The sequence below is a fragment of the Colossoma macropomum genome, unplaced genomic scaffold, assembly GCF_904425465.1.
Source record: "Colossoma macropomum unplaced genomic scaffold, Colossoma_macropomum, whole genome shotgun sequence".
NCBI lineage: Eukaryota > Metazoa > Chordata > Actinopteri > Characiformes > Serrasalmidae > Colossoma > Colossoma macropomum.
The window spans coordinates 12,388,207-12,399,397 of NW_023494802.1; the positions used below are offsets into that span (position 1 = coordinate 12,388,207).

The following is an 11,191-nucleotide window of genomic DNA, read 5'->3' on the forward strand; positions in this document are numbered from 1 at the left end:
TATTTTAATGTGCTTTACCTTCTAAGGGATCTAACTTTCTTAAGGGTGAACATTTATAACAGTTGGATACGGAAACACATTTGACAAAGCTGAAAACGATGCAGGCAACCCTTGATTATTTGAGCAAACCCACTGAAATCCCTCCATTAGCCCTCCAGTGGCTGACCCTCTGCAGCGTGCTTTCCTGTTAAGTAGAGCCTGTGTTTTGACAACCCTACCTCGAGCGCTATGAGCTCATGATTGGCTGGCCCGTGGTGGAGGAATGCTGACCATGAAATGCCTGTGAGTTTTGGCTGAGAAAGAACAAGCTCACTGCCAGGGACATACATTTCCCTGTTTTCTAACCCACATGAACGCACACGGAATAACATTGGCCGGCATTATTTTAATATCAAATACTGTTTATTCAGTGTTGACATGAATATTGAGGTGGATACATTGGATTTACTGAAAATGAGTTGGAGAAAGAACTTGCATTGTCTTAAATTACAAAAAAAGCATTTAAAATTAGTAAGAGTCTACAGAATGTGCGCTACATCCACAGTATCTGTATGAGGGTTTAACATCCTTATTGAAAACCTTATAGATATGTTCCCCTGACCGGTTTCTCTATTGGTTAAAGAGTCTACTCCAGTATTCTCACCAAGTCCGAGGAGCGCTCTAACCAGCAAACCTGCGAGCCATTCAGACTAACACATCAATATTACCAGCACAAGCAACTACAAATGATCAGTCCATGCTACACCCATTGACAAAAATATGCTGGATAAACAAGCCACTGTGATACACCGTATCCCTGTGATCCTGAATTCTTTTGCTACAGCTTGTTTTGTCGTTCCAGGGACCGAGTGCTTGCATTGCTTGATAAGTTTGTTGAACAAAATTTTTCACATTCCATCCTTCCCTGCGGTCAGCTCTTTATGTCCGTCCCTTGAATGTGTTCATGCAGGTGTAGCTTCCTGCAAACTTGTGAATTTCCTCCAGAGCACATTGTGGCAGAAGGCTGAGGACCAAAGCAAGAAATTATAATTATTATAGAGTGGAAAGACACTTTCTAAAGCTTTCATAAGGCAGTCAGTTCATAGCAAAGAAGCACAGATGCATACAAAGATGGAAACACCGAATCAGCTTGACTAAGAATAAAAAACATTCAAAAGGGCTGTATGATCGTTTCAGCTAACCAAAAGGTTTGTTTGAGATTACTTCAAGCTGCAGTGTGTACATTCTTTGTTCAGCTGGAAGAAGCAGTGTTACTGAGCTAAACATGCTTAAATATGGAGGGCTGCTGCGAGTCCCTCTATAAAGCCTGAAATATTAATTTAAAAGTAATTTAAAGTCAGATGTGATGGGTCAGATTTTGTGGGAGTTCTTGTACCACATCATACATCTTTATATATTAGCCCCAGACGCACAGGCTCAAAAACAGCATTATACTGACGAAGATATGATGGACAGATAATTCACTGATTTCCTCGGAAGACAAGTCCGTAACTTCGAATGCTGTGGCAAAATATCACAATCATCAGATTTATTCTATTGCAAGTGCTCCAAATTGCAAAATGTTCTTCTGCATGTTTCATGCAATTACATATTTTCACCAGAGGTGTCTCCAAATCCCCAAATCTTACACAGTGTAACTTTAACAACTTAATAGGAGTTTGAGGCAAGGTAACACTTTACTGAAGGGCAGCATTCATAAAACAACTACATAAGCCTTTCATAACAATGGACATAAACCTACAGGAACTTTTATGAAAGCTTATTCCATCTAGTGACATCAGGAAAGCTGCTTTTGTTCATTTTGACGTCATTTCACCAGCAGGTATAGACAATTAACACTATAAATGGCTATATAGGTTTGTGTCAATTGTTATTTATTTTTTAATTGTTATTACGAACACTGCCCATCAGTAAAAAGTGCTGGTGGTGACGTAAAAGCTACATTAGCCTCATAACTCCAGCGCAAAACTAAAGAAGTAAACATCAGCCACCGAAATTATCTTGGTTGATTGATTACATTCGGAATGAGAAGAAAACTGTGTTAAAGTGATGCTATACATACCGACATATATAGTATACTATATATACTTACATACTGATATATCCTATAATATTAAGAGAATTTTTAACAGAGAAACTCTACATTAGTATTAGAAATACTGACCTCTTTAGGGCAACGAGAAAGTGCATCGTCCACGGTAGAACAACAAAGGCAGTGTTGGTCCTGACTGCATCTACAGTTCTCTGAGCCACCATCTCAGGATTCAGAGGAGGAAAGAGCTGAGGGAACCTGACAAAGGAAAGAAAGAACAAGCCTCATACAGTCTGCTTTCATTATTTCCTATATGCATATTTATGCATGCGTACAGGCACTTCCAGTTCAGTGTAGATGCAGCTAGATCTACAACTACTAGATCTACCAGTCCTAACTCATACCCTGATCACAGTGCACTACCTGACACGCATGCCCTGGAACATTTCTGTGTCCGTGTGGAAGGGCAATATTGTGGTGCAGTCCACTCCTGGGCAGTCCAGCAGGCCCAGAGTAAGACTCTCCATAAAGGCGTAGGCCGAGGCTTTGGACGTGCAGTAGTCGATAGCTCCAGGGATGGAAGAAAGCGAGAGGATGGAGTTGATGCACACCACGTGGCCATGGCACAGCTCCAGCATCCGAGGAAGGAAAGCTTTCGTGGTCTGTGGGGAGGAGAGACGGGACACATTCTGCATTGTTCTACTTTTCACTGCTATTCCCCTGACTAGCTTAAGGAATTTCCAATAACAAGAAGAAAAGCTTCAGCACAAAAGTGATGAGGACTGTAGCAAGGCCATGGAATCCCATAAGTGAAAATCATGTGTCCAACTAGAAGACTTTGATTGATTTAGCAGATGTTTGAATTTTGGCCCACATTTGCCGTTTGATCTCAAGTCAGAGGATTAATGACTGCGAACTACTATTATTACATCTATCCACTGGCCTTGCCATGCCTCAACATATCAAAGGCTCCTCTGCCAAAAACCTCCATGTGTTTCAAGTTAGGAGCACAACAAAGTACTACCACCTCCGGCACCGTTTACTAGACATATATCTAAAACATCTGAATGCCTCCTCTGATTATAATCCACTTTGAATTTGCTCTCAATGTGACCACTGTTGGACCTATATATTCAATCAAATTTCTTTGAAACATTACTTCGATAAAGATTCGACTTCTATTCTTTGTGGCAAATGAACTTCTAGAAGGTCCTTTGAAGAGCAGCCAGTCATCCTGACTGCTTTTGTTGTTTTAGAACTTCTATGCAAGAGCCTCTGATTGTTTTATGTGAGGAATGCAAAGTTTAAAGCAGACTTTTTCCTCTCCTGGCAACAACATCGATTAATTATGAGGGAATATTCCAAAACAGATAGCATGCCAAATGACTTGGAAGTGTTTATGTAAGTAAGAATGTTTTGAAATCCACAAAGAAAGCCGTGTGCAATTGTAGGGTTCAGGGGAAGGTTACTGTGGGACGATACTCTTGTATTCCTTAGAGGGAAGAAAATGAACCAGAGCGCTGGGCTCTTACTTACCCAGAACTGGCCGAGTGCATTGATGTGCTGTGTTTTCAGAAGTGCATCATCATCGCTGTTCATCAGGCTTTTCCCATGAACCACTGCTGCATTATTCACCAGAATGGTAACATCGCCAACCTATAAAAGAATCCAAAACATTCCGTTTGAACTGGATCCATTTCAAAGCACAGCTCAGAGCCACACTCTATGAGTTTTAAAGCCACTTGGTTTACATTTATTCTTGAAGACTACTCCTTTAAGTTGTAGCTCGTTCCTTAGTGTATTCACTTTGCCAGCCAAGTTGAGGTTTTTGATCCTATTGTTAAAATTACAGAGTAAATTAAGCCAGCAGAGCTTTGAAACATTCCTCCAGGGCTCTGATGTTATTGGTTTTCATGCCAGCAGCTTAGCCTATAAATTTCATTCCCCTCCTTCAGCTTTACTGCACGTCAAATCGGAGACTGTCTTGTTCCGATTGTGGCTTCAGGTGTTGTTACCTTTAGACGTTTAGCCTTTGTAAAGCACGTTCATTGTCAATGGACAACAGTGGATATGAGATATAATAGTTTCATACACTGAAAACATATTCTGCTCTGGATCCTTGGAAGTGTTCTGAGTATTGTGCAAACATTGTCAGTTTTATGTTACCTTTTCCCTCACCACCTTGGCCTGCTGGTACACCTCCTCTCTGTTCCCCACATCACACACAAAGTAGTGGCATTCTGTCCCTGTCATGGTTATCTCCTCACATGTCTCTCTCAGACACTTCTCCGTGCGGCCCCAGAGGATCACCTGAGGGAGGAGAAGGAAGAGGAGAAGCTGTTAGTGGACAACAAAATCAAAAAGGAACATCCAGAAACCTCTGCTAGGTCATTCATTCCCAATCTTGGTCATGGAGTACATCTACCCTGCACATATTGGTGTTTTCCAGGCTCTAACACACCTGATGTGATGAATTAGTAGCAAATAACTTCTTAAATCGTGTGGACATCCACATCCTAAAGCATATTTTTCAGTAACTATATTGAAAGCATGAAAAAATTCATTCTTTTAGGATATAGAAGTGAGGAATATGAGCCTTCCTGATTTTTCATGGAAATAATGGACGTTATGTTTTCCAGGCCAGAGAAGAAGAGCACCATCCAAATTGTTACCAGCGTAAAGTTCAAAATCCTGTCATGGTATGGGTGAATTAGTGCACGGGTGTATTAGTGCCCATTATACTATTAACACTGTAAATGTATACATATTGTGGAGCAACATATGCTGCCTTCTAAACGCCGTCTTTTTCAAGGACATCTTTCAATGTGACAGCGCCAAGCCACAATCTGCACGTGCTACAAGAGCATGGCTGCATAATCAGAGAGTAAAGGTGCTAGACTGGCCTGTCTGCAGTCCAGAATTGTCTCCCTTTGGAAATGTGGTTACACACTTGTATAAGGGAAGAATGGCCACAAAAAAATCTGTTTTCAAACCTAGATCAATTGGTGTCTTCAGTCCCAAAATGACGATTAATTGTTATTAAAAGAGAAGGTCATGTAACACAGTGGTAAACATCTTCCTGCCCCAACTTCATTGAAAACATGTTCCAGGCATCAAATTGGGAATAAGCATATATTTATGAAAAACAACCTAAAACAAGTCCAAAAGGTAAAACTTCAAATATGTTTTGTACTGTTTTCAAAATATTACAGGTTAAACAGACTTTACTAACCACTGCTTTCTGGACTTGAGGTCTGTATACTGCATACCTGGGCCAAGAACCCTTTAGAAACCATTATTTCCAAGAGTGGAACTGGTTGAAGGCACTTGCAGGTTAATGATTAATGCAGCACAGAACATCCGACAGTCACTGAAATGGCCAAACATCATTACACAAACAAAGCACTGGAGTTCCCTTTGGGAAACGCAGTGATGTATTCCCATATCTTTCTGCAAGAGGCTGCGGGAGAGCCAGTGAGAGTGATAGCAGACAGGGTCAGCCTGCGTAGGCCACTCTACTCACTGGCTATTAGATCTGTCATTCGGTGGGGGTCAGAGAGAGGTAAGCGCAAGAATGAGTCCTCCTCCCTCACCCCGTCCGTCTTCATCTCTCTCACTCACACACAAACACACAGACACTCACACGCACGCTCAGAGGCATTACACGGTTCAGTCGCCCGGTGAACCCTATTTTGTCTGCTTAATATCTGTGAGCGAGACAGAGGTAGAGAAAGAGAGAGAGAGAGAGAGAGAGAGAGAAAGAGGAGGAAGAGAGAGAGAGGAGAGGAGAGAGAGAGAGAGAGAGAGAGAGAGAGAGAGAGAGAGAGAGAGCACTAGGATAAGCAGGCGACAGGTGTGCACTCTCAACTGCTGAATGATCTGCCTCCTGACTCGTGCCCAACCAGTGTCACAATCAGCAGGCAGAGAGCGTCCCATTATCAGGAAAAGTTCAAGCAGCAGGGCCGCTGGAGGACAAGCGGAGGGGGCAGCCTGTGTTCCCCTCATTAAGGCAGTGCTGCTGGGGTCAGGCCTGGGCCAATGCCCAGCTGGGAGCATGGAGGCTATCCTGGCTCTACACCTTTACCCCCAGGCTCTACCATTTACATACTGCAGGACTTCCTCTTTCTTCTATCACTGCAGGTACACACTGTTGCATTGTGGGTGTTTTTTCTGCTCATAAAGCAGATTTATATCAGTACTGATAACAGTCGAATAAGAAAACCCACTTGTTTGATGTATCCGCTTTGATTCTGGGTCACTTGCTTAACACTTACCTAACATGTTATCCACCACTCTGTATATTTTACACCCTTGTAGAAAGGTGTCAGAGGAGGATGGGCTCCTCTTTTTGAGCACTGGTTACTCACAGTGTTTCTTTTTCAGTCTCTTAGAGAGTTTTTCCCACCTCTGTCTCCCTCAGTTTGCTCAATAGGGGCTCAGACCTGATATATTTAAACCTGCTTTGTGACAACATTTGTTGTATAAAAAGTGCTCTTTACAATAAATTGAATTAAAATGAAATGAATTATAAGGTTTAACTTGTGTAATATTATACAGTATTGTGCAAAAGTCACAATTCATTTACTTTCTGATGAAAACAACCATAAAGTGCAAGTTATTTATTTTTCAGGAGGAAATTTCTAAGGAAATTATATTCCACTGCATAAGGAAGGTGAAGAAATAAGTGAAAAAACAGTTTCCAAAACTGGATTTTAAAAGAATTTAAAAGAAACAGTTCACATGGGACTCCAAACAACAGTGCAAGTCCTCTTAGACCACTAAACCTGTCACCAAGAGATAAGCAGTACTTAAAGATTTCATCTTTGAGAGAGAGGAGAAAATCAGCCTCCAATCTTACTTCAGATCTGAAAAAATCCACCAAAGTTTCTGTCCTTTCTTCCACTATCTGATGACAACGCAACACTACGAGTCTGTAAGGATGTGTAGCTGTGAAGAAGCTGTTACTGAGAAAATGAAATAGACAAAAAAGAAGAAAATTTGCACATCAAACTGCTACTGATGGTCTTGGAACAATGAACTGACCTCCCCAGAGTCCAGACCTCAACATCATTGAATGTGTTTGGATTACTTGGATTGTGAGAAGCAGAAAATACAATCAACTTCTAAAACTGAACTTTGGAGGTATGTAAAAAATTCCCTGCAGATCTTGAAATGATATTAAACCTGTTAAGTTAAATATAGGTTTTCTGCGTTTTCTGATGCAGAAAAATAAATACCTTGTACTTAATGGCCATTTAGACTGGAGGTTAGAGAAATGAAGGCTGGACAGACTGTACAAGTATACAAGTGTTAAATATATTTATAAGGGCAGAAAAGAACAAGCAGTTTACAGCACATACAAACATTTTTTATTATGTTGCAGTGAACAATGGGTCAAAGGAGAGGAGCTGACACTTATGGCCTTTCTGACTTTTGTATGCTTGCTTAGCTTGGCTTACACACACACACACACAAACGCACACACACACACACACACACACACACACATATTTGCTCACTCACTCAACTCTTTTGGCTTTCCATTTGAGTCTTTTCCTCTGGGAGTGAGAAGCCTGCACAATAACACTGATGACATCATCAGCCCCACTCTACTAAAGCTGGCTGACCTGCCAATGAACTTGGTTGTGGTAACCAATCTGTAAGGTGCTTTTTCGCCTACTGCACCACCTGCATGCAATCCATTCACACACAGATGCACACACCTACACCCACAATCATGCACTCCTCACACACACACACACACACACACACACACATGCTCCTAAAGTAGAGCAGGTCTCCCATTGATCTCAGTGAAAACCTTTATGCTTAAATGATATTAACTTCCCTAGTCTTTCTATTTCAGAAAGGGGTCAGTGATGTTTATAAGTTGAATTTTTGACTGTTCTGCCAAAAAACTGTGGTGATAATGTGTTGAACTTTGCTTTGTTCTATGATTTTTCCCCATACAACACAGGGAAGTATGAGTGCGGAGGTTAAAAAGTCATAGATCATTTAAGCTCAACAAAACAGTCAGTGTTGTCTGTCAGCACTCCATTGTTGGGCATTTGTAAAGGCAGAAAGGCTTAGGAAACACCTGTGTTTGTGTGCCCGCAGAGGAGAATCCGAGGAGGCGCATGAAACACAAGTGACTCTGCGTTCGGGGGCAGCGGCGGTTCAATCCAACCTCTGCTGGCTGGAGACATTTAACTAGTGCCATCACTTGGAAAACCAAAAACCACAATATAGAGGCTTTGTGCTTAAAGGAGTAGTTCACACAAATAAACCAATAAGGCTAACTATGAATGGAAGCTAGTAACTATCAATTAGCATGATGTCATTTGCATCATGCTAATTGTTGGCTATTCAGTTCCATTCACTGTTAGCTACATTAGCATTTCTGACCAAACAATTTCTTTAAGGGGAAAAATTTGAGAACATAAGCAGTTCTGACTGAACTATTCCTTTGAGGGGGGAAATGGGGGAAGACTGGCATTTCTGATTGAACTACTCCTTTAAGGAGAAATTGGGGGAACATTGGCATTTCTAAGTGAACTATTCCTTTAAAATAGGGAAACTGGGGGATCACTGGCGTTTCCAAGTGAACTATTCCTTTAAAGGGTGAAAATGTGGGAACACTGGCATTTATGAGTGAACTATTCCTTTAAGAGGGAAAATGGGGGGAACACTAGCATTTCTGAGTGAATTATCTCTTTAAGAGGGAATATTAGGGAACACTGGCATTTCTTAGTGAACTATTCCTTTAAAGGTTGAAAATGTGGGAAGACTGGCATTTCTGAGTGAACTATTCCTTTAAGGGGAAATATTAGGGAACACTGGCATTTCTGAGTGAACTATTCCTTTAAAATAGTGAAATTGGGGGATAACTGGCATTTCTGAGTTAACTAATCCTTTAAAGGGTGAAAATGGGGGAACACTGGCATTTCTGAGTAAACTTTCCCTTTAAGGTGAAAATGGGGGAACGCTGGTATTTCTGAGTAAACTTTCCCTTTAAGGTGAAAATGGGGGAACGCTGGTATTTCTGACTGCATTATTCCTATAAGGGGAAAAATAAGAGAACACTGGCATTTCTAAGCGAACTATTCCTTTAATGGACAATCTGGGGTTAAATCTGCCAAATCACTACAGCCTTTAACTCCAGTGCTAAAAAATGATCATAGGGCATTTAATGTACTGTATAGTAACTGCTGCACAATCGTTTCAATGTCCTTGAAATGGCATATCCCATGCAACATTACCTAACCTAATATTTCAGGCGTCGTGCAGGGTTATGGACTACAGAGATAAGATAGGAGGCTCGAGTTCGAATAAGACGTGATGGCACTGAGAAATGATGAGAGTCACTGTTACTGATGAGGCATTTGCCTAAAGAGCAAAAACGATGTTTTCAAATTGTACTAATAATAAATAAAGTTTCCTCTTGCCCACACTGTAAAAAGTGATTTGCGTGGAAAGGACACGTGAATTACCCTCACTATGAAAATGATTGACTGATCCACCTTTAATAAAGTCAAAGATCTCATCAACTCTCACTGAGTTGACAGAAGCTACAATAGTACTAAGTGACATCAACACAAACCCAGGATTTGGTGATCTGAACTACACTGAGGAATCTGATCTGATAAAAGAGGAAAAAGGATGAAAATATAGTCAGACCTGCCTGCAGATGCCCATGCACTGTCCACTCATCTAAACGCAGCCATAAATTACGCGTAACCGCGCGTCCTAAATCGGCACGCAGGTAGCCTAGAGCTGTGAAGTCTGTGGTACCTTTCTGGCTCCTTGCTTGGCAAACTCTTTGGCCAGGTGACGGCCAATTCCTCTGCCACCTCCGGTGATCAGCACCACATCAGTCCCCAGGTCTTTGCGCCTCGGGGGCAGCAAAAAGCGCACGGCTGCCTTCAGGACGCACAGCAAAATCTGGAGGGGGAAAAGGAGCGCGCATCCCCACAGCCTTAGATCCATCATGACGAGCGAGTGTACCCACTGCTGGAGAAGCGCAGGAGAGCTGCTGAAGTCCAGAGGGAGAGAGTGCGTGTGCGTGTGCGAGCGCGCGTGTGCGCCAATGCTGCTCAGCCTCCTCTGGAAGTTTCACGCAGCCTTGCTGGTGTGGCTGGACCCTCCTGGTCTGAGCGCTCCTCGATATAAAGCGGAGAGCCAAACTCACATTTCCACCAGTTCAGGTGTGCCTCGTTAGCGGCAGCGGTTCTCTCAGGTACACGCGGTCTGAATGAGGCACGTCCTGCCTCAGCATCAGACTCATATACTTGGACGCTGCCTGACCAGAGTCAATTTATTCAGCACAGCCCAGCCTGTCAGAAGCTAACCTGACTTTCCTGACCCACTCTTAGAAGCCCACTCTGAGTGTTTGGGAAGAGTATTTACTCCACCCGCAGACACGCACACGTTTCAAGCAAGTGGATCCGTGTTTATTGTCCATATGAGGCTCAGCTACTGAGACACAAGTACATCTGCCTGCGTAACCTCCAGGTTTTAAAACCAGTAGCCTTGAACAAACACCACTGCAGAGGGTTGCGATTAAATAGCAGAGCTTTTATTGTCGTCTTTTGCTTCTCGCGATACAAAATATCACAGTTCGTAGGACTTTCTACAGAAAGAAAAAAAGCAAGGTATAAAATCCTCTCGCTAACACTTTATATGAAGAGAAAGTACTCTGTTTGTTATCTGCCTTACTAGAAATAGGTCTCTAATGCATTACATAACTGACCAAAACCACACAGCACTCCACTCAGGCTGCTTTTTGTAGGACTCTTTTTGACACGCTTCTCTCGTTGTGAAGTCTCCACCGCCACCTACTGGTGAGATGTGGCACATGGACTTGAAAATGGTAAAGGGGAATTCCACTTACTGCATAACTGAGATGTCATCATTGAGATGTAGTCCTTCAGAGGGGTTTGGTGTGAAATTGTAGAGAAACATAGTGACTCATATTCACTTCACAGTGGTGGTGATAGGAACCAGGGGTCGCAATGTCTACAACACAGATATAGACATTCTATTTACTGATGTAAATATGGTGGTAAACATGAAAAAAAACGTTTTCTTTGGGGATCGTTTGGCCTGACAAAGCCTGCATGTACCTCTCCCCCGGGAAATGGGGTTTTAAAAACACACTTT

The 11,191-nt window shown here is 42.1% G+C and overlaps 1 protein-coding gene across 2 annotated transcripts; it reads right to left on the reverse strand.

Moving 5' to 3' along the window:
• Nucleotides 1-383: 383 nt before the first annotated feature.
• dhrs3a (dehydrogenase/reductase (SDR family) member 3a) lies at nucleotides 384-11,057 on the reverse strand. Of its 2 annotated transcripts, none has more exons than XM_036592357.1 (6): nucleotides 9,824-11,057; nucleotides 4,199-4,342; nucleotides 3,569-3,688; nucleotides 2,456-2,694; nucleotides 2,165-2,290; nucleotides 384-1,003 (listed from the first exon to the last, which is right to left on the reverse strand). In XM_036592357.1, the coding sequence occupies exons 1-6, from the start codon at nucleotides 10,019-10,021 to the stop codon at nucleotides 919-921; spliced, it is 912 nt and encodes a 303-aa protein (XP_036448250.1). In that variant the 5' UTR covers nucleotides 10,022-11,057; the 3' UTR covers nucleotides 384-918. The 2 variants fall into 2 exon arrangements, with proteins under 2 accessions (XP_036448250.1, XP_036448251.1); XM_036592358.1 differs by lacking the exon at nucleotides 9,824-11,057 and adding an exon at nucleotides 5,265-5,721.
• Between the last annotated feature and the right edge of the window lie 134 nt (nucleotides 11,058-11,191).

Bases quoted from the DNA above. Each gene is read 5' to 3' on its own strand.
- dhrs3a (XM_036592357.1), bottom strand. From the start codon at position 10,021: ATGATGGATCTAAGGCTGTGGGGATGCGCGCTCCTTTTCCCCCTCCAG. The intron at 4,343-9,823 runs GTACCACAGACT...CTCCTCCCTCAG, and splicing joins CCAAGCAAGGAGCCAGAAAG to GTGATCCTCTGGGGCCGCAC. The intron at 3,689-4,198 runs GTAACATAAAAC...ATTCTTTTATAG, and splicing joins CCAAGGTGGTGAGGGAAAAG to GTTGGCGATGTTACCATTCT.